Source organism: Dermacentor variabilis, chromosome 6, assembly GCF_050947875.1.
Source record: "Dermacentor variabilis isolate Ectoservices chromosome 6, ASM5094787v1, whole genome shotgun sequence".
NCBI lineage: Eukaryota > Metazoa > Arthropoda > Arachnida > Ixodida > Ixodidae > Dermacentor > Dermacentor variabilis.
The window spans coordinates 170,555,795-170,579,552 of NC_134573.1; the positions used below are offsets into that span (position 1 = coordinate 170,555,795).

Below are 23,758 nucleotides of genomic sequence, written 5' to 3' on the forward strand. Positions count from 1 at the left end.
TAAGATGCGAGGAAGCACTTCCCAAATTGTTTGAGTTTTTGCCAGCTTCAGAAGACCTTGCTGTTAAGTGAGTTAATTTAACATCTCTAAAAATGGGATCCAAGCTGAAAGAAAATGAGTGCTCTGCCAGCTGAATCTTGGTCACAGAAGTCCTGCCCATGATACATACCGGTGAGAACAATGCTGGCAGCACATTATCTCTTGCATACTGATGACAACGCCAACCAGGGCTGTAATGATGGTCCATCACTTTCGGAGACATCACTTTTAGTGCACTTTCATTGGGTAAGCCAGCAGACAGAATGTCCATTCACTCCAATGAAATGCTACGTTTGACGTTGCATCACACGAAAGTGAAACTATCCCTGAAAGTGATCAACCACGATTACAGCACTACAATTCTGCGATTGACACAGCAACCCTGGGTAAAAAAAAAAAGAAGCACTGGAATGACAAAGCAGAAATGAGACACCACTGTCAAATAAACTTCATGTATTTGTCTTCGTTAGGTGTTATAACAAACCAATGCATTCAGAGTTTCTGGGCTATTGTTAAATCAACACTTTATGACATTCTTGATAATTGTGCAAGAATAATGTGCAAGCAATTAAGCAAGCTTCAAATCTTTTGTTCACACTAGAGAACTGCACACCAGCAGCATTGCAGATTCATTCATCGCTTGCTTAACCATCGGTGCCAAAAAATTCAGTTGGTCAATTTAATCGAAGGACACCTTCGGTCTTGGTCACAACGTCTGGAAGAGCATTGCAAAGGTGTTCTGACTAGAATTCTCTGAAAAATATAGCTTGAAACTACTGAAGCACACTACAAATCAGCACAAGACATTTACGCTAAAGAACATGCATATTGGCGCTCTCCATACACACTACAAATGAACACACAGAGCAACTGCTTTTATATCTGCTAGGAAGTGGGGAGGAGGGGGGGGGGAGGATGAGGTGTCGCTATATAGAACAGGCAAAAGCAATAACAAACTACAGTAAAACCTTACAGTAATGAAATCGGAGGAGGTGTGAATTTCCTCTTGTTACAACAGTTGCTTTGCTATAGCCTTATATGTTTCCAACCACAGAGCTTTCAATAGGATCTACATTTGTTATTACTTTGCTACATTCCCTCTTCATTACAAGGTTTTACTGTGGTCACAGCATAGCTGCATTGAAGCAGCACAACCACATTGGCACGCTATGTTCTAGGTGGCCACAACATACAGAGTGTCTACTGGATGGAATGCCTGCTAGCTACAATGAACAGTAAAGCAAGAATAAACATGCACGTGACTACACAGTGCAGCTGCTAAAGTACTTGGTCGTACCCCTAGCAGTGACCTTCACAGGCTACATCTTAAGCCATGAGCTGTTTGTCATGTCATAACTGGCAGGGACAAAGTTTAGACACGGGAATGAGACTTCTCATTAACATTGCACCCTATACACTCGCCTACATTATTGAATTGCTTGCGCATTAAATGCTTTCAAAGAAAAAGTAACACAAGTACTCCCATCATTGTAACTGCCATCTTGTTTGCTAAAGTTATTCCACACAGTGTGCTTATAATGAGGCAAAGACTTAGTTCCTGTCGTTTCTGCATAGCTTTCTCATGTTTGAGAGAAAAAAAGTAGTTTTTCAGCCTTCCACTGATAGAAATTCAAGATGGGTTGAGCTAGTTTCAAAGGATGTTGAATCTGTCCTGCGTCTGCAAGTAATTGCATTGCACAAGTACAAGTAATTTTAGATTGTGCATGTCTTTGCAACAGTGCAGGCCAGATGCAGCGTGCTTGAGTGGGACAGCTTCAAGCATGCGCAACATGCCCTTGCAGTATATGCACCTGAAGTGTTTGTAGCATGTTGCAGATACTTCAAGCAACTATATGCACATTTGTATATTACTTTCGTACATGCTGCATTTTGATACACAAACAATGTAAGCAGACAGACACAAGCAGCTTTGGGTGAAGAATGTTCAGGCAGCTGCTCTTGCTGTGCAAATGTATTGTATGCTCAAACAGCTGGTGCTGTATTCCAAATATCCTTGAGCCCTTTCTGTATTCTTGTTGTGCACAACTCTTCTGTACCAGAATCAGTTCATGCTCACTGGCCTCAGTACTTCTAGATAGAGTGTCATTGAGCATCCACCATCTCCAAATGTTACTACAAAATAATTAGCATGCTGTAAACTAGCAGTTTGATGCTTTCAGTAGCCAATAAATGCGTAGCTTTATTTCCAGCATGATGAGACTTGTGCGCGAATGGAATACGAAAGAAACCACAGCACATTAAGGACCGATCAAAATCGCAGTTCTCCTTCGTTCGAGGAAGTAGTTTGCCTCATCAAGGAGCTGCTAAGGTACAAGCGGTGGTTCCTGGTGAGAGCTGTGAACACAAGCGGCACAATGGATGCTAAATTATACCGGTCTTCAGGAACTCGCAGAATCAATCATCAAGCTTAAGGGGTGGGCAGTAAGTAAATAGCTGAAATAATGAATTGCCAATTGAAAATGAAAACAATAAGCTCTGGTCCATGGCCTTGCAGTGAACAAATGTTGAATGCCTAATCAAGTTGCAGACTGAGGAAGTTCTACACATGGAAGCAGCTTAACAAATAAATGGTTTCCTTTTAGTCACCAACATTAACGTAGCAGAGAAAGCACTTGATTATTTAAGGACAGAACAAGGCCCTGTAGAACTGCAAGTGTGGCAAAACTGGTCTGTTTGGCATTGAAAGAAATGAGAAAACTCAAATGACGCGCACCTTGATGTGTGTAGACATGCACAGTCTTCAGTAGCACTCAAATTCAGCAATCATTGGAGTTCCACGTTTGAGTGCACCTGTGAATAGTTGTTGTGAGGCTAATTAAATGCAGTCTTACCTAGGACATGAACACTTGTATGCCCCGAGATTCCTTTATTTGTTAGACCAGATGACATAACACTGCTGTAAATTCCAGTGCTGACTACCTTTTAATAGATCATCAGGCCTGCGCCGAATCTCTATAGAAATTCAGAAGGCTGCAATAAATGCCTGGATGTATAATTGGGGCTCCACTGTAGCTGCTTTGCAGCCAGAACCTCATTACTGGAGTGGAGAGACATGATTTGCATGTACTGAAAACATGCCTCACACTGTAATCCAAGAACGGTTTTGTTTTTATGGATAAAGTTAAGTAAAAGGTTTTCAATAACTAGCTTAATTTATTAAAATTTGATCTATATCTTTTGCATCGATGACAACTTGATGATTAGCAACATAAAAAACAACCAAAATATTCGCTTAAAGCTGCTTGCCTGCTGGCATGAACAGCAGAGACAGTACAATGACTACCACAACACATAAATTTGAGCAAAAAGAAACAAGCCACAGAAGACAGCACATAAAATGAGAAATGAGCATTGCCTCAACAGAACTAAACATAGAGTGGTAAAATAGCATCTCCCCAGCAGACATCTTGTGGATTGAAAGGCGTGTAACAAATGCTACCGGTTGGTTGTGTGGTAAACTGGGCAAAACTTGGAATGCTGAAATTCACACGTGGTTAGTTGGTTTGGCAGTGCAAATGCTAGCTCCACTTGTCAATTGCAGAGTACCTGCAGTTCAGAAGATATCAGTTTGTTTCTGCACCATGTCGTTACAAATTGGTTGAACAAATGCAAACTTTTCTTGCAAAAGGAATATATCAGTGTAACGAATATATAATGCAGAAGAAACGACAGCTGGGTAAATTGGTACACAATACATTTTTGGATATAACGTAGTAAGATGTTTCTTGCCAATATCAGCATGTAATGAATAGATGGTTATAATGTGTATTGCATACAACAATGGTATTTTCATGTCGGTGGCGACTGCATTGTAATGAGGTCCGACTTATTCGAACTGAACAGCACCTAAAGGGGAGAGTCCAAATCAGTTTCTCTTTCACCATTGGATCGCAACCCAGATGCAACAATCGCGAAAGCCTCGAGGGCACGTTCTCGAGCACTGCCAATTATGCCAACTTTCCTCGTGTAATGAGCGATTGTATGAAAAAACGCTGAAGCACCAAGTTACAAAGCCTTGTATGATACAGCGAGGTAAAATTCTTTGTATACAATAATTACAGAGAAAATAAATATTTGATGCAATGGCTTGAGTAGAAAACACAAGAGACCTTTTTTTTTTTTCCTTCCGCAGCTTTCCAATGCAAAAATCTCAGAACTGGAGGCGGTAAAAGAAAGCGCAGCAGTGCAAGTATTGTAGAACAGTGCAGCAGTTGCGTGCAGCGAGGAAACCGCAGAGGAGAATGTGAAACTGCGCTGCAATTCTTCATGGCTTGGCAAATGCAGCACCCAAGTGCTCCATGCTGCTGTCTGGGATGGCCAGCTTCATTATGACGGCTTCCAACCTCGCCAGCTGTTGACAATGAGACAAGGTAATTAAAAGTGCCATTATTAAGAATCTTTGCTGCATCAGATTAATCAGTTAAAATAAAGAGTGATGATTATGCACAGCCTATTTCTTAACTCCAAAAAGCTCAAACAGCGTCCTGCACCAGAGAAAGTGCCTCATTCAATTTCTGGCTATGGAGAGTATATCCATCAAAAAAAAAAAGAAACGAAATAAACTAATTAATTATTATTTCAGTAAATATATGGTTAGTGTAGTAATTATTTCTCTGAACTCTCTACAATAAAAACCTCACTTTAGCATGTCAAAAATGCCGCTATGGCTTTTAGCATGGAGTTTCCATAGCTTAAATTGGCATTCTGAGGAATCAAATGCGGGCTATCAAAAATTATACATTTGGCAATGTGGGGTTAACAGGACGGTCCGTGGGGATTAGAGCTTATTCTGTGGATGAATTAGAATTCATGTAATTATAAGAAACTTCAGAGAAATTATGCATTGTTCTTTTTTAAGTCTGCAATTAACAAAAGCTTCCCATGCAGCTGCATGTTTCCCACCTTGGGCAAGTGTTACCTAGAGAACTAATGTGTTTCGGCGGGCGTGTTGTGTACATATTCCTTGAAACTGGTACTAGGCATAGCATTTTTAGCATATGGGTGTGCTTTACTTACTAGCCAACTTTAACTTTGCAATTACGACATGCCCCATGAAGAGAATTTTAGAATTTTAGTGAATTTTTCAGTTAACTAGTGATTATTGTAGACTGGTGTCTGTTTCTGTTAATGACATGTTAAAGAAAATACTGTCTCCAAATGTCTGCTAAGCTGTGCTCAATTGCACAGGTGCAGCTAAAACACCTGGTGTTTAATAACATGCATTTAAAGAAAGTCAATTCATGAATTGACTTTACAGGGCACGTCGTAATAAATATTGAAGCCAATGAGCAAGCAAAACTTACTCATTTGCTAGAAATTGTACACCTACCACCAGTTTTGAGAAGTATACACAACAAAATGTATGACATAATACACTGACTTGCACGCAGCAGCAAAATACTGAGTGAAAGAAGATCAACTGAAACAGAAATGTAGAAGGATCGACATTTGGGCAAGTTGGTACTGGTTGAACATCTTGAAGGGTCAGCGCAATAAGGCAGGAACACACAGGACAGTGCTGTCCTGTGTGTTCCTGCCTTCTGTGTTCGTCTTATTGCGCTGCCCCTTCAAGATGTTGAAACAGGAATGCATTTCACTTCAGACTTCTGCGACTGCATTAGACATTTTTATGAACAGTTGTTACCTTAACTATCCTCACTGTTATTCATGCACTCACTCTAAAGCTCACCCTGTCGTTTACTTCTGTCAGGCAGGCAGCCTCCAGGTTTGCTGGCGTTTGTCGTTTAGTGTCTGATGCTTCTTCAGTTTTGCTTGAGTGCACCTCAGCATCTGAGAAGCTTGCACAAGACGTGTCATCTGCACTCATTGTATCGCCCGACACTTGCTCATGGCTCGAATGATGGCTGGACTCTGGCTTCCGCTCTCGCTTTGGCTGTTCTGCACGCCCTGAAACGTCTCCTTGGCCACTTTGCTTTCCAGCATCTTTCTTGAGGTGCTTTGGTGTGGTGCCTTTGGCAGGTGAATGACTTGTAGCAGATGAAGCGGTCGATGCGCTGTTCCCAACAGTTGCCTCGGATGACGACGACTCTGACTGTGGCTCGTTGTGGATGGGCTTGAAGACACCGTCGAAATGGTGCGCCAGCTGCTGCTGGAGCAGTAAGTGCTGCTGATACACTTTGGCAATGTGTGTTTCCAGTTGGTCCATCTGATGGACAACAAAAACAAAATGATAATGTCACTGTGTGTAACCTCAACTTACAAAGTACAGACAATTCCCATTAGTATGATGCAAAGAAGAAAGAACGCAAATCTGCTGGACAAATGTTCAATTCCAAAGGCACATTTCGAGACAGGTGACTGTGTCTGCCAGCAGGAAACTATGCCTTTCGGCAACACCTACAAATCTGCGACTGGAACACAAGCACTACTGCTGGTGTAAGGAGCAAGGAAGTGCACAAACTAAATCGGTTTCAGAGTTACTCAGTGTGCTGGTGTTCCAACCCACTGTTCCGATCTTTATAAAGCAGCCTCAGCTGCTTCGTGGAGTGAACTCAGTCCATTAGGTGCTCTCTATCTAACATTGGAATATGTGGTGGTTACCACTGACCTACCATTGGAACATTCTTGGAGCGGAACCATTGGAACCATTGGAGCGACACAGGCCTGTGTACAGGTACTGCCCTTATTACGGATGTTCTGTTCTGTACAACCAGGAACTGAGTTCTAACAATGCACCCATGCAAGTTCCATTGTTTCAAAGGATTGAAACGTAACATGCTATCGCATGCTTTTTGTGTGTATGAATTGGCGCACCTGTCATGTTACGGGCTTTTGAACCATCTAGTTGTTCACTGTATAGTTGAAGGATATCAATTTATGCTCATGCAGCACTGCACCCCAAAGGCAGCTACTGAGGTTGTGTTTCTTCTAGTCATCGCACTATTTCACAAATCTGCGTAAACCTACACCGATGGCATGGTACCGCTTCATGTACCCAAATGCATGTCTGAATGTTGCTCTTGCTGATGTGGCCAGCGTAGAAGAGGATTTATCTTTGTAGTGGGCCAGTGGCACACTCTGTTGTCACTCAACATTACTATTACACGTTGGCTCAATTGCAAGACTGCGGCTCGGGAACATCTGATGCACAGTCACATGAAGTATTGTCAAATCACACTTGATGACAAGCAAAATTGGAATAAATGTAAGGAGTTTTAACGCTGCAGTTTTCTCTTGTGTGCTAGTTAGATAACAATTGCAGCTCAGCTACCTTCGTACAGCATTAATACAGAACAAGAATTTGAACAATTGTTTTGGTCGCTCAGCAGCACCAAGATGTGCGAGCGCACGTAAAGTGCCAGCATTTTTCATCACATAAGCGGTAGCCTTGGTTGCACAAAAATTAACGACATACAGAGTGTCAGAACTGAAGTTATTTGAGTGTTGTCTCTGTAGTGTGGGAATAATTTGCCAACTACAGGAGATTTTGAACCTTAGTCCAATGTTTCCCCCCAACGTACTCCAGCAGAGGGTCCAGAGGGCCTTCAAGAGCGTTTGTCGAAATAGTTTGAAAAGGTTTGTGCAATAAGTTCCGGCTTGAGTTCACTTCCAAGATGATGGAAAAATAATGGTTCTGTTCAATGATGGTTCAGCTGAAAATGGCATTTCAGTTCCGATTCGACACCCTGCTTGCTCCAAATGGAGCATTAAACGTTGCTTTAGAGGTGCTCTAAGTCTACCATTTAAATTCACCAAAATATGTCTAGCACATTCAAAGTAGTGTGTAAGAGGAGCAGTTAAGTTTTTGGCATGGCCAAGCAACACTGTGGGATCGCTACCTTACACCTGTTGTACGCCTGTGTCACTTGGTCAGTAAAAAAGCAACAGTTTCTTTGTTTGGGTTGCTGTGACAAAAGAACGTGCCCCCTGCTCGAGACAGGGTGCCTTCCTCTGCGCCAAATTTCTCCATATGTACCCATATGTGATTTTATTCAGTCATTCCACTGGTGCTTGTCCTCAAATATTTTTCTTCAAGATGTTTAACTATTCCTGATCTCATTATTATGTTCAAACCATAATAGTTCACACTAAGTGTGTGTAATGCAAGGATGTCACGTCTGGCTGCCTTCAACATACAGAGTCAAAGAGAGTAAAGACTTTGTGCAAGACAATAAAGTGGTTTGACAGAATGCTCATGTAACCTAACAGGCCCTCAGATCATATGTGTTCATGAGTGGAGAAGACACTGCTTGAGCAAGATTCACGTGATCCAAGTTCAAAAGCATGGCTCTTTGGCTTACATGCTTTAGCAGCCTGTCCAGAGCCTCCTTGTTTGCATTCCTGAATTTTCTCTCTTCTTCCATTTCTTTCTGCTGCCTGTAATGAACACAAAGGCAAAGCATTCATCAGTGCTCCTGATTGCTCTTTTCTCAATATTATAAAAAAAAATCCTACTCCTAATTCAGGATGTCTACTGAGTTGACATATTCAAATTCCCTGAGTTTTCCCGGTTTTCCCTGGATGCCTTTGCAAAATTCCCTGAATGAGCCAGAACTTTGTCTTATTTCAAGACGGGCTGACACCACGTTGACCGATGCTGTCACTCTCTAGAAATCATGTGGAAACAAAAAAAATGATTTAATCCAGTTTGAATAGTAAGGAGTAATACCTATTTTATTCAAAAAGAAAACAGACAGAAAGTGATAGTAAAATGCACAGCTGAAAAAATTTTAAAACCCACTCCGAATTCAGTCGAACGTTTTCAAATACGAATGAAAAGGGGATGTACACAGAAGTAAATATTTTCGAATATGAGCTATTTCTATCAATTGATAGTAAGCTCATAGGTATGAGACCTGAACTTTGTCGCAAATAAGATTCTCTCTCAGCAGCTGGGAAGTCAACATCGACTGTCCTGGCATACTCTCAGCCCGTATACAATATCTCAGTGTTGGGTTTCACTGCTTTAAAGGGTTTATTTTGGTTTGGATGAGGGACACTTGCATCTCGGCGTCAGCCAACACTTTGCTTTCTTGAGCTCAAGCTCCTCCAAAGAGGCGGCGGCACGCTTCCTTTCTTGTTAATTCCTCAGTGCTTCAATCCATTCTGTTCTCATCCTCCTTCTGCCACGCGTTCTCCCCATGGATCATTTGAAGCATCCTCTTGGTCAGTTATACAGTCAACGTCCGACTTTTCGGACTCCCTAGGGGCTGCGAAAACATCACAAAAATCGGGCAGTCCGAAAAAAAAAAATGAATGCATGTTTTAAACTGCCCTTAAGGCAACAGGCACGTCCGAAAAAGCTCTTAAGGCCTGCCAGTACACTTATTAGGTATATCGGTGCTCGTACTGTGACAGGAGACGGGGGTGCACGCGTGTATAATTAAGGAATACATACTATCTCCCGTGACAATTGCCCCTTGACACGCTTGTCGGGCTTCGCCGCACAACATTTATCTATTGAGGCGAAGCTAACTTTTGAAGACTGGCATTACCTAACGCGTTGTGCTTTGCGAGCTTCGAAGCCAATCGCGAGGATTACAAAGGCGCAGTCGGTGCCGTTGCTGACAGCGGCGAATTCTTTCAATGGAAAACACGGCACCGCACGGCAAGAAGCTTAATAGCGGAAGTAGAAGCAGCTAAGCCTAACGTTGCGTGGTGGTGGCTGCGGCTGCCAGCGGATCTGCGTGCGAGAGCACTTGTTCGAGGCGGCAAGATAATCGAAACGGCGGCGGTGGTGGCTTTGATTAATGCCATTTCAGACATGCAGCGAGGGCAATATGCATTGACTCTATGGAGTATGTGGCGGCGTCGCGAAGCCGTGCGAATTATCGGGCATGTCCGAAAAATCGGCCGTCTGGAAAATCGGTCGTTAACTACTCTGGCAATATCTTGTGCCGATGACACGGCGTCATTGACGATTCGTTGCGATTCGTCTGTTACTGGAGCCAGCAATAACGCGACTTTTGTTCCCTTTCAATAAATTACAGCTAATTTTCCTTGATAGAAGCACAAAATCCCTGGGTTTTCCCTGAGTATTTCCAGACTATTCAAATTCTCTGAGAATTCCTGGTTTTCCGTGTTAGTAGACACCCTGTAATTCTTTTTAAAATTCCTCATTCACTTTGTTAGCCGTCTTCTTTCACCCCAACACCTGTCAATATTGGTGTTTTATGCATGTGGTGCATGACAGTATTCTTTGCACCAGTGGCATCTGTAAAGAAGGTGTTTCTTGGAGCAAACAAAGAGAGATGAAGGGCATCACGCTTTTCTTGAAAGGGGAGCCCCTGTCCCATTCTTAAAGATATACTAAAGAGAAAAATTACTTCACATGACATCACCTTGGAGTCCCTGCACGAGTTCGTAGTAATGTCATTGATTTTGTTGCTGTCTGCTTGGGCCTACTTAATTTTTGATGGGTAAAGATAAGAGTATGTTGCATTCTAAAAGAGCCATACTGAACTTAGCAAGTCTGAAGAACTTTTACTACGATGGAAGAATACCTATCTTCCACCGTGACTTTTACTGAGCCACGACGGCTCAAATACAAAAACATACTTCGAAATCCGTGATGTCAGATACATACCAGAGCTCGGGTCTAGGTGTGAAATTAAAAAAAAAAAAATTTGAAGCTTGGCCTTAATTTTATCTTCAAACTATATATCCATTACTGCAAAAGCAACAAATAGAAGCAACAAATAAAACAGGCTGCTGCTGCTGATGATGATATAGTCTTGAAATAATACTTTATCAGTCTAAACTGCTTTAGTGTTTCTCTTTAAGTGTCCTTTAAACTGTCGTTAAATACACATATGACGCTATAGGGCATCAAGGCGTTACCTGAGCAATGCTTTTTCAGTGGCCGCCACTTTGGACTGCACATCCAGCACGCATTCCTCGAGCCGGCGCAACCGCACCTCCTGACACGCGCGCCGCACGCGGCTCATGTGGTTGCGAGTGCGGTAGCCTCGCCAAAGCGCCTGGATGCGCACAGCTGCCCTGTCCAGCACCTCAAGGCCCACAGCCTGGCTGCGCTGCTTCAGCAGGGGGTCACTCTCCACCAGCGACAGCACATCTATGTTGTTGTTGTTGTTGTTGTTGTTGATGTTGTTATTGTTGTTGTTGGCGGCTGCATTCAGGTTGCCTTGAGTGGCTGGAGCGTAGGCTGGCCCGTTGCAGTACTTCGAAGCCGTCCTGGTCGGAGCCTTGTGCTGCATGTTCAGACACATGCAAGCTTGTACAGTCGACTCCCGTTAATTCGACCCTTGTGGGACTGCAAGGTCTGCTATAATAATCTGAAAGGTCAAATTAACAAATGGCGGTAAAATGAATTAATTCAAATCTTTTTTTCTTTTATTGTTTGAAGCAGATGTATTTTTGCTACTTGCTCTTGCAGTGCAACTCAACCAGCATGGGACAAAGAGAGCCAATATGTTTAAAAGCTGCTTGAATGTGACACGAAATAAAACAAGCGGGAACAAATGGCTTCACGGGTGGAAGCAACGCGAGCCAATAAATGATAGAAATAGATTTAAGTAAAATAGCTTTACGCCTAGGAAAGCAGTAGTGCAGTGTGCAGAAAATTTATTGTGTTTACAAGCTTTCAGTAGCCGCCGTGAGAGAGAGAGATAGAGATTCTTATTTGAGGAAGGAAGAATTGGGGTAAAGTGCAGCGCAGTAACTGTCTCTCAGATGAGGACACATGAGGGGCGCCAGTGGTGGATCAAATTAACCAATGTGGCACGCTTTTCAGATCGACACGAATGTGTTTTCTTTCCATAGCAATTTATGGTTCTCGCCGGAACTTTCCAGTGTGTTCGAATAAAGCGTAATGTCGAATTAACCGAGATCGAATTAACGGCAATCGGCTATAAATGGAAAATCATTGCTGAGTAACGCAGTAATCTTTCACTGGGATTGCAAGGCCATTTTGGAGAAATGTTCTGGCATATAAATACTGCCCTCGAGTGTGCTCGAGAGCGAGCAGGCGACACTCTCGCGCAGAGGATCAGGTGCCATAGGGACACCAACACTCGCGCAATGACGGCAGCTTCCGGTGCAGCGACGCCTGGCAGTGCACTTCCAGTCGTGTACACTACCCGGCACCCAGGTGTAGGTTCACTCACCGGCGAGGCCGCCGAGGAGTAGGAGGAGGCGAGCGGGCAGGCGGCCGAGACGGACGAGGATCGCTGGGTCTTTCGCGGCGACGCGGTGGCGACCGTGGCGTAGGGCGATCGGCCCGCCGGCGTGCGGAAGCTGGCGCTCCGGCTCAGGCCCCCGTCGGAGGGGCTGCGCTGGTGCAACCGGCTTGCCGCCGCCGCCGGGGCCGTCGGCGTGCTGCCGCCGCCCCCGGCGCACCCGTCGAAGCTGCGCGTCGACGACATGCCGCTTCCTCCGCCGGCGAACGAGGGAGGCTCCGTCCTCTTGGAGGACACCTTGCGGACGGGGATGGCCCTGCAGCGGGTGCGATGTGGACCGTTGGTCCTCGGCGGGGCGCTTTCGCGGAGAGACATGCCCCCGCAACACTTCCGTTTCCCACACTCCCCATCAGATAACAGAAAGCCCATGAACGTGCGACGCCATCGCGGTATCTCTCCCGCCGCGAGACGTGCTTTCGGAAGAAGGGATCCTGCGCGTACCTATAGTACACACGACGCTTGACAGCTGCAGGGAATACGCGCAAACACGTGATGCGGGGTGATAATCAACGTGGCGGGCTTCCTGTCCTTGTACTGGTGCCTACAGTGTGTGCATGCATCGTAAAACACGTGCGCTAACTAACGGACACGTGTAGCACATGACCCTTATCTAGACAGTGAGCTAGAATAAATGAAACCTGAGTGCTCGATTCGGGGCAGTAACCGCAAGAGCGGGGGTGATGTTAGGGTCCCCCCCCCTTGAAATATATCGCGGCAAAGAAAGCGTATTTAAAAGCACCTTTTTAATTTCAGATGGCAGCAATGTGCTCGATTCAAACGCGAAAATAAGTTAATATAAATATTTTTAAATGACCGTCGTTGTCCCCGCAATGCGCTTCTTTTCCGACCTCTCCACCCGGAAAAGAGAGAAAGAGAATTCCTTGTGTATGACCCTGGTTACAGATACATGACGCCAACAGACATTGGAGCCAAGGCAGGTATAGTGGAAATTAACTGTTCCATTTCATTTAAATAAAACCTTTATGTTAAGGACTCTGGGGTCATTCAATGTTAACCACGCGTAAGGAGCCTCTACATTGCTCGGCGACTTGCTGAGATTTCCCTGAAGAAGAGCAGCGCCTTTCTTTCTTTCTTTCTTTCTTTCTTTCTTTCTTTCTTTCTTTCTTTTTCTTTCCTTTTTTCTGTGCGCGTTATCAGTGACCGTTTGATGTTCCTGAGGATTACATTCCAAGATGGCCGCCGTGGACCTGTTCCTCCCACACAATTTTCTCAGTGACGTCCTGAGTCTAGACGCGCGTATGTGTAAAGAAGACTTATTTGTTAAAGAGAGTTGACTCGGAACACAGGCGAGTTAAGCGCGAGGGGAAACGGCACTCCTGTCGGCCTTCACACGCGTATATACTGAAGAACACAAGCGCAAAGTTCGCAACAGTTAAGGGAGACGACTCACCGCGGAGATGTCCTGCCGTAAGACTTTCCGTAGTTGTGCAAAACCGGTGATCCGTCTGAACGAAATTCCGGAACAGATCGCGTCATGATGTCATCCTTGCGGGAACGCCTATGTCTGAAAGAGGGGAAATAAAACACACGTGCAGAAACCATTCACGATGGTCGTCAATGTAGGCGAATGGCCGAACAGAAAGCCATTCGCTTTGTTAAAGGAACGGTACCCTTGAACGCGTACATTTGTTACGGTGGGACCACATTAGGTGACGCTTGTTGTTTTATTGCGTAACTTGGTCGGGGAACATTAGCCATTCACCAGCACATTTGTAGCGGTAGTACAGGCGGGTTTGCGTATAAGCCGAATCTAGTCGTATATGTGTGTAGTCTACCTATGGCGGCGCGGAAGGCTATTGCCATCCTCCTCTCCCGTCGCCGCCACAGAGGGAGAGAGGGAGGCGCGAGAAGACGCTCAAAGGCGTTCGCGGACGAACGCGTCCCGCAACTAGGCGGCGCTAGAGCACGCACCCTTTGCATCGGCACCTATGTATTGGCTGTAAAAGGTAAAACGCAAATACGGGCAGAAGAGGAAGCTATTTGCTTATAAAATAAATAAATAAATAAGATTAAAGGCCACCTAATATGCCGTTTCACGAGCACGCTCGTACGTGTGCTCACGGAGAGTGATGCGCTTTGTTACAAACCGCCGTGGGCGCCGAATATTTACTTTAGAACGCGCGTATGTGAGGGATTCTCTCGATGTAGTACGGCGACATGATCAGGGCAACTATCTTGCGTAATTAGTAGCACACTGCAAATCTGTGCATATCTCCAGCATCTCCTATACACAAACAAAAGCCTGCATGCTTGAAGCCGCAATGTCAGTCAAGAATGTTGAGAGGCCACACATTTGGGACGCTCGTGACGCTTAGCGCGATCACTGCTATTTCCATGGGATGGTTTTCAATCGGCAATCCTGCAGGTGACGTCACTGTTGCAACTGTCACTGTTGCATAGGAGGCGTTGCTATGCCTACTTTTCTTTTTCTATTGACTAGTGCATTTTTGATGTCCTGCTGCAAATGGTGCTACTATGTTGTGGTTTCCGGTACATCGCGTGCAAGTCACGTACATTTTATCCATTGTAATGAAAAAGCGCGGAATAGTGAAAGCTAGGCATAACGCAACCAATGACGTCAGCGATAGTCAGAACGACTGATGTACCAATGTGTCTATACCCTGAACAGGAACAGAAAACGCTACGATTTTATACTGAAAATGCTGTACGCTGAAGTGTGATGAATGCGGTATGACCTGGTTATATATATATATTTGTGAGCTTAAACTGTTACGGACGAGACACCGAAGCAGAAGACAGGACGAAGAGAGGGAGAGAGAGAGAGAGAGAGAGAGTGTGTGTGTGTGTGTGTGTGTGTGTGTGTGTGTGTGTGTGTGTGTGTGTGTGTGTGTGTGTGTGTGTGTGTGTGTGGCCATGGCGGCCGCATTTCGATGGGGGCGAAATGCGAAAACACCCGTGTACTTAGATTTAGGTGCACGTTAAAGAACCCCAGGTGGTCGAAATTTCCGGAGTCCTCCACTACGGCGTGCCTCATAATCAGAAAGTGGTTTTGGCACGTAAAACCCCATCATTAACTATTCTATTCACAGTTTACATCGAGCAATGAAGACAGTCTCTCAGAAATCAGAACTTGTAGCAAAAGAACGTCTTGCGCTTGTATAGAACATCCACCGGCACATCCGACACATTGAATGCCGCCACATTAAAATGCGCCTTCCCGCAGTATTTCTGGTCGTACTGCACTGCCGAATTTGAGTGAACGCGATCAAGTTACAGAAACGCTGCGAGCGCTTGCCTATTCCGTAATATATCCGGGCAAACCGTACGTAACACACGATCGAGTGACACAGCCCCGAGACTGCAGTCCCAGGCGATAACACAACACTGTGCTGGCATCGTTACCCTCATATAAAACAAGTCAAATGAAGCGTTGCCGATCAAACATTCCCTCCCCTTCAATAAAGTGCACACCTGCTCCTCTCGTTGGCGTCCGAGGAGACTCTCTCGATGGTGACGGGGCTATGGGGGTCCATCGCAGACCGGGTCAGCTCAGCGCCCAGCATTTCGGAGGCGTCGCCCAGCTGGCACTGAGTCTGCGTCCTCGATGGCCCCTCGTCCGAGTGCGCCAGCAGGTCGGGGAATGGGTCGAACACCGAGCCGCTCCGCTCGTCCTCGCTCGTAGAAACTGCGCCCAGGTGCGACTTGTACTACACTCTTTCAAGCCGGACGTGATCGGTGCACGCACAGGCGCTCACGCAAGCAGTTTTATGGCGAGGTTACTTCACCAAAATTATTTGGTGCACCTGCCAATTATCACCATAATCACGTTTCCATGGCAGACGAAGTCGCCAAGGATTGGCAAAGACGGAAGCTGGATTAGTCTACACCCACTGCATGGGTCCAGGTCTTGCACGGAGATACTGACAAAGACGGTGCGGGATGAAGAGGGCGTGACGGCGTATACTGACATCTTCGGAATCAACGTCGTCGCTGACTTTTAACGCTACGTTTTAAGGCACTTGCTCCGAGTGGCAATTAAGGCACAATTCGTTTTTTTGTTATTTAGCGTGTCTTTCGCAAAACCACGCCATTCAGTTACGAACTGCGATCGAGTACTGTTAGTTTATCATGCTTAACACGTTTATGCGTGATCGGGGTGAAGAGGTTAAGTGAGCAGGCACGTCCTCTCCCAGCCCGGCCGTGGCTGCGCATGCGCGGCTGAGCACGGCCCCGTGCGCCCTCTCTTGAAGGCAATCTGCGGCGGGTGCAAAGCATAGGCGAGCCGACACGGCTGGTTTCTACGTGTGCGCTGTATTTTCGCGCGCCAAACGGTGGAGGCCGCGTAATATCAAGTTTCGGAGACTCCTTGAAGCAAAAGGCAGCACGAAATGTCTGCTCCCTGCTGCTACCGCTCTTCATCCATCGTGTCAGCGTTGTGACAGGGTGTGTCCGCGGTGATCGAGTGAGATCTGTTCATGTGTTCATGCGAGCGCGTGACACAATGCTTATTAATTTAGCTAGTAAGGAAATCTTTGCTGCAGTTTATGCTGCCGATAAAACTACGACGCTTACTTCGTGCAGCCTAATACTTCGCTATAGGTATCAGTACTTCGCCTTTCGGGCGAAACTGTGACATTTCTTTTTGATCTGCTGAGCTTAATAGCTTGTAATTAGAAAGTCCGTAGTAACGTTTTTCACATGCTGGAGCGAGTTTTCACCTGTGGATATATTAAAAAGAAAAGTTACTAGGGCACCAAATGTTTACTCAAATATAACACAGGCAGCGCCGACCTAACACGGCCGGGTTATCGAATTGCACTTCACCATACTTGGTCAATAAAACGTATATTTGATGCAGTTAGTGTACATTTATCGTCACTCGAATGCAGTGCGGTTCTAGAATTTGAGCGGGCATGAAAAGAGACGTCGTGTTGACACGTGCTGACTTGCAACTTGCATACGTTTATTGAAAATTTGCACGTGTGCAAGGAATGAAACAGTCACAGACCAAATAAATAAATAAATAAAATAAATAAATAAATAAAGGAAACTCCTCAAAGCGCTAATTAATGTCTTATCAAAGCAGATACCACTGGTTTTCGGAAAGTGCTCGCAATGAATAACTGATGAAGGTACTTCAGTCCTTCCAGACCAGAACGTCTCAAATGTTCCTCTAATCACTCACTGATTTGGTGTTTACTCAATGTCAATAACCTGTCTAGTTACAACTGCTCGTATCCCTATAGAAGTTTTTCACTCACAGTCGGACCATTTGTCCTTGGCGAGGCTAGCCTGTCGTGATGATGGCAGTCTTCCGACGGCGCTCTTGGCTGCGAGTGAGGGATAGAGAGAGAGAAAGGGAAAACAGGGTGGAACGATAATTAACCTAACAGCGGTTGACAAGACACACTTTATCTCACTTCGCGCATCGGAAAGCTTGAGCATTGCGAAATGTAGCTCAGCTTGCACGAAACTACGTGGCCACCGTTTTCGACGTCGAGGCCTTCTACCGTGCAGGGAACTACACTAAAGTGCGCCTGTATGGAAACGCGCATAGGTATACAGTTACGTGCAAAAGTAACGGACCCCCTATCACTTTTCAATTGGGCCCCACTTAATTGATGGAACAGTTATCGTTAATTCTTGTTCTGGAAGCCAGAGGGATTCAATGCGCTATAGACACATGGCGTGCGGTTCTCGCATTCAGGCAAACGATTATGCGTAGTCTTATTAACAACCGCATCGAACAAGTTTCAGCATTCGCCTATGTAAGCCATGTTTACGCCGCGTCGTCCGAAGGATTGGATCTTTCTGACGACCAAGCGTATTTCCCGCTTCGCTCTCCGATTTGCACAGCTCCATGGAGCGCTGAAGACGTTTGTAGACAGACAGAACTCGCCCAGTGGACTTCGATGCTTTCCACAAGCGATTTACGCGTTGTGCCGTCCGGACGAAGAAGGTCCTAGCATGGAGGACGGAACGGAAGACGGATAATTCACTGATGGCCTCGAGGGATAAGGGCACACAAGAACAACCACAAAGGAATCCAACCCGGTGACACCCCAATTTAGTAGACGCTCCGATTACAGATCCGCACAGCACCTGCCCTCGGTGCTTCCGCAACTCAAAAGATGTAGTTCCCGAAGGACGCCGATATTGAAAGAAGTTCGCGCTCGCCGTTACTTCACGAATGACTGCCTGGCCGCATCTACATAGTAATGCTCTTCGAGTTGGACAACGATGCATTTGCCACTGCCGATTGTCACCGGCTTACGCGGCACGCGGAGCGCGTGAACTACCAACAAGCCGGGCGTCTTGCCACGCTGGACCACTCACGCCTGCGGTTTCCAGATGGCGTGTGATGGTGGTGGTGCCTGGAGTTGTCTTGCACAGGGCCTGCAGCAGCGGCAGCAGCGGCGGCGGCAGCGGCGGCTGCAGCCGCAGGCGACATCTCGTGTAGCAGCTGCTCTCGGTGCTGGCGCTGCATTCGAAGGATGCGCGAGATGCGCTCCTCGTCCTCAGATTCCATCTGCACGAGACAATTGGGACGCGCTTCGTCAACGACCAGCGCGTGCTCGCCAGGAGAGAGAGAGAAAGAAACAGCGGATGTGCGCGCCTTCCCCTCGTGGACAACGTAAGAAACTGCAACCAACAATTTCCCACCACGTGCCTATTACACAAACGGACCGTCGTCACAATCACCGTGGTCTAATAACATCACTAGAGGACAAAGGCTTCTGCCAGAGATCTGCAATAAGCCGCGTGCACCGCAAACCTCTTCCACTCTGTAAACGCAACTTACCTAACATCATCATTTTACGTAACCACGCATTATCCTGACCTCTGCTGTGCATGCCGTTCCTTTACGCCCTTCCTGTTAATCTAAAGGACGCACGGTTATCTGTTCCACGCATGTGACACCAAGCTTCCCATCTCCACTTGTTCCTCCAAGCTCCTTCCTCTCTCTCAACTATACGTGCAACTGCGCCATATATAGACAACGCTTACGTCACACCCTGCTTTCCGCAGGCAAACTGCCGCCTGAAGAAAAGAAAAATGCTAACAAACAAAAACCCCGCTGAGTACGTAACCAAAACGAGAACAAGCACACAGACAAGGTTTTTTTCTTTTTCACCGTATCTGCGCGCTTGGTTCCTTTTTGATTACTTACTCCGGCATGTCTTCATTTGCTTGTATTTAAAAAAAGAAAACGTTAGCCAGAAATGCACCCGTCAGATTACACACGTATGCGATACATCACCATTATTATTATTATTATTATTATTATTATTATTATTATTATTATTATTATTATTATTATTTTATAGTACTGCTGGATTATTCTTTGCCCTTCGCTGCCGACGTTCTCGCACTGACCTTCTGTTTTTTTTCAAGCTCCTTCACAGTATCCTCACCTGCCTCGAACTCCTCAGTTGTAGCATGTTTCGTATTCCGCGCAAAATCACTAGAGAACATAGATATTTCCATGTTTCTGCCTGACATCACTAACAGACAGCCGTCTACAGAATACCGAGTCTTTATAACGCTTATTTTCATGATATCTACACCTTTAAGAACTCAATGTCATTGTTTTGCGAGCTTTGCGTTGTTGTGTCGTAGTTTCACAATGTTCAATTGCTCTTCTGCTCCTTTTTCTTTTATATTCACTTTGCGCTTTGCTGTATGCACACTCTGCTTTTGAAAATTGTTTCTTTACTTTTACTTGTACTTCTCTGCAGTTCTTTTTTTCGTTTTGTCTTTTTTAGTGTATGCGTGCGCCAGCGGTAACGGTAAAGAATTGATTGATTGATTGATTGATTGATTGATTGATTGATTGATTGATTGATTGATTGATTGATTGATTGATTGATTGATTGATTGATTGATTGATTGATTGATTGATTGATTGAGCCTGGCCTGCTTGCCCGAATCACACCAGAGGCAGAATGGCATAGGTTCGGGGCCACTGCGCTATGTAAGAAGAGAGCTTGGTGAAAAAATTGGCAGTGGCTTAGCTAGGCTATGCCAGGATATACGTAGCGAAAGCTAAGGCATAGCATGGTTAGCCTTGGTTAATCTTGATTGCAAGTCCAGGTTAGTCTGGTTGTCTAGCTATGTTACGGTGTTTAGCCAGTCGTTCGGCGCGCTGTTCGTCTGTTTCTTGGGCGATTCGTTTCCTCTTCATCTCGTTCCGATGTCGATTCCAGGCTTCCTCCTGCTTATCAGAATTGTCGCCGTCCATACTGCCGCCTCAACTATGGTTGCTGCGCACGCGAGCTCTTCTTTTCAATCCTCCGACATGTTATCAGGCATGCGACGCAGCTGGCGAAGCGATCGGAGGCTAGCGCAACGACGAGGAACGCGGTGTGACGTCATGTGCCTCCTCGGAGCACGGCCACGGCGAAATCGCAAGCTCGCGGCCAGTAAGGCTTTCGCTTTAAAAGCCAAATTGATGAGCGGCGCGGACAAGGAACAATCGAAACCTTCAACAAAGGCAACGACACAAAGACAGAGGAATCACAAAACGGGAGTTTTGCCCAGCCCGAAATGTGGTTTCGCCCCAACACACCCCTGCGCTGGGAGAAGCCGACACCGCGATTACCCGGGCACGGAAGGTTCTTAATTAGCCACACAAAGCCTGCCGATGGCTTACAAGGTTGTTTTGAAAAATGTTTTCTGGCTTTTAGTTAAATATACTTCACGTGGGCGCTGGGAGGTAGAATTATTAGTGGCGCAGGCATTTGATTCGCGTTTGTGTGTTCAAGGTATAAATTTTTCCGTTTTTGCGGAGAATGCGTTATCTCTGGACCGTCTCGCGTGGGCCCACGAAGGAAATCCGCCGTCGCTGTCACAAGTGCCCTTTAGCAGCTGCCCACGCGGGTTCAAAACAGTCCAGAGGGTGTTAAGGCGACGTCCAGGATGCAGCCGTAGAGAATGACGTTGCATGAGTTATCGCAAAATTCGCGCTATTCGGTTACGTGCATGAGAGGTAATGTATAGTTCCAGTGAACCCTCAGGTCGTAGCAGCGATCGTCTCTTCTCCACTGGCGTGTCGCAACGACGGGACAGGGCGAACATGTCGCGCACGTTTTGGTCGTTTGCGTGCACGCACGCACGCACACCGCAACAGAATGCAGCGCAACGGAGTACGTGTTCACACAATAAGCTGGCGAAGAAAGTCGGGTTAATTATCGGTCGCACGAATGAGCGGAATGTGCTCAGTCTTCGAGATGTCTCCATTTTCGGTGTTTCGTTCTTCCATTCGCTCGCGTTAAAGAAAGCGCCGTTCTGAATGCGGCCGAATGCCGGACAGCTGGTACGTACAAGCTATATACAGCAAGCGGGCATCTATCGGGAACGTTTCTTTTCGATGCGTAAACGCTATCCTGCGTCGGCCGTCCCGGCCATGTGTGCCAGCTTCGTGCACATGTTTAACGTTGCCTACGCCGCGCGCGCATACAGCGCGGCTGGATAGCCCGAGTGGAGCTAGCAGGCGGTAATACGGCTGTACGCTGTGCCGCTGCCTCTGCAGCCTATTGTTACAGCAGAGCCGAACTGCGAACACACTTCCACCAAACGCCTCACCGCCTGCGCGCACCAATAATGAAGCGTCGATGCTGTCGTAGGTGTCGACTGCCGGTTTTGCGGTGAACCACGCAAAACCGGGTGTGTCTCGGCAGCCCCAGGTTAAAAATGCCTGTTACGCGATGACATCACAGATTGGCGAACCTAAATTATTTTTCTTTTTTTCTCCGCGGTGTATGAAAAGCGCTACACGTTTTCGAAAGATAGCGTGCACAGTAGACGCACGTAAAGCCAGCTCTTCCGCAATAAGAGTATGTGAGGGGTAAAGCCCACCGTTTACTTTCCGTCGTTCTGCAAGCGACATTCAACGGTCACGAATTTGTTTATACTACTTATGTGCACGTTTAACCAAGACCGTTACAGTTCACACGCACATGTTTATTAGGACTTGCGCTGTGTAATACTTTTTGTTAGATATTTCGAAAGGAGATCCCGTAGATTTTCCCTGATGAAATGGTACTGCCGTGATAAAAAAAATTATGTTGTTGCTTTATACAAGGCATTAGGTTTATAAATACATAAACATGCGTGTGTTTTAGAATTTTGTCCGTGATCCCCCTTTACTGAACTATCGCTGTTGTCTCACATTATCGTTCCGCTCAAGGAGTACTTGCCGTATCCGAAGTTGCGCTGTCGCAAATTTTGTTACGTTATTATCAGGTTACACATGTGATGCTAGTGACGCTGTGCAATCTCGAATCTACGCAAGCACCAGCGATTCTGGAATGCACGGTGACGCACGTAGCGTCAGAAATTTACGGACCGCGCATTCCGGGAAAGCGCCCAATCTCAGACTACTTTACGACCGTAGCCAGCAAAACCGCACAATACCATGTTGTTCGCGTTATACCAGAACAGGGTGGAAATAGGAATACCAGGTTGCGTGCCCAGGCTGCGAAAACGCTTGGATTCTTCTGAAATCCAGCGGTCCGTGAACTTTCAACGCAGGCTGTACGTACGTATAGACAGCGGCCTGACTCGACCAGCGAGTTGAGATTCGACGAACGCCGATCCTGCTCATCACTACTGTTGACACTTCAGCGTCGCCTAATGAGGCACAAGTTCGTCTAATAAGAGATAAGTTCGATTCTTTATCCATTCCTGCTGGAAGTGCTTCTGGTGCCTCACGGCAGTGATATAAAATTGAACACGTTATTTTCAGTTAGTACAGACTGCTTATCGTAAACGGGGCTTACAGAGATGTATACAGCGTACATCCGAGCTATTGCAAACGTTTATATGAACAAATAAAGAAATTCAAACCAGGATGCAACCACCTGTAGTTTTAGCACACAGGAACGACTGAATTAATACAAATAAGCAGGACTTCGCTATGGCAACGATAAGTGTCGCCCTAAACAAATAAATGAAGCAGTCTGACTTGGGACCTCGGACCCCTCGATTATGAGAGTATCGCCGAACCGCGAATGCAGTATCAAGACTAAAGCAGTCCCCTACATGGGCTGCTGGCAGTGTCTCGCGTCGGAGCGCGCAGGGTGCGTTGCGGGCTCACGGAAGTCGCAGCGTTCCTTGCAAAGCGCGAAACCACGATGCGACAAAGCGCAGCAAACGACATCGGCTCGCACGGTATCGGCAGCGATACCAATGTTGTGAACGACGAGTCATATCTGGCCGGGGGTGGATCAGGAAGTCAGCGAATTGGAGCGCTTAGGTAGGGTGCACGAAGCTCCGAGAGGCTATTGACCCCCTCGCGCGTCAAGTTTATCGCCCAGGACAGTCCAAGGACACCGTTGCATTGCCGCGTTTATTTTCTTCTTTATTTTGACCTCAGAAAACCAAAAGAGCATTAGACATGAAGGAAAATTGAGAAAACTTGACTGTGACCCTTTATTTCTTGCCACCAACATCATCATAATTTATTTTACCTTAAGCAAATTTGCAAAAAAAAAGCAATAAAATGTTTTTGAGTAAATAATCATTTCTCATAGCAATTAATTAATTACTAGTTGCTT

The 23,758-nt window shown here is 46.0% G+C and overlaps 1 protein-coding gene across 1 annotated transcript in view; it reads right to left on the minus strand.

Moving 5' to 3' along the window:
• Positions 1–475: 475 nt before the first annotated feature.
• The window catches only part of Cep97 (centrosomal protein 97kDa), a 166,072-nt gene continuing 142,789 nt past the window's right edge, over positions 476–23,758 (minus strand). The window contains exons 10-18 of the mRNA XM_075696746.1: positions 18,537–18,729; positions 17,462–17,530; positions 15,672–15,885; positions 13,630–13,743; positions 12,147–12,474; positions 10,861–11,231; positions 8,322–8,397; positions 5,750–6,226; positions 476–4,411 (exon numbers count right to left, since the gene is read on the minus strand). Coding sequence (XP_075552861.1) covers positions 4,325–4,411; positions 5,750–6,226; positions 8,322–8,397; positions 10,861–11,231; positions 12,147–12,474; positions 13,630–13,743; positions 15,672–15,885; positions 17,462–17,530; positions 18,537–18,729 — 1,929 coding nt within the window. The 3' untranslated portion in view covers positions 476–4,324. The remainder of the gene's footprint in view (positions 4,412–5,749; positions 6,227–8,321; positions 8,398–10,860; positions 11,232–12,146; positions 12,475–13,629; positions 13,744–15,671; positions 15,886–17,461; positions 17,531–18,536; positions 18,730–23,758) is intronic.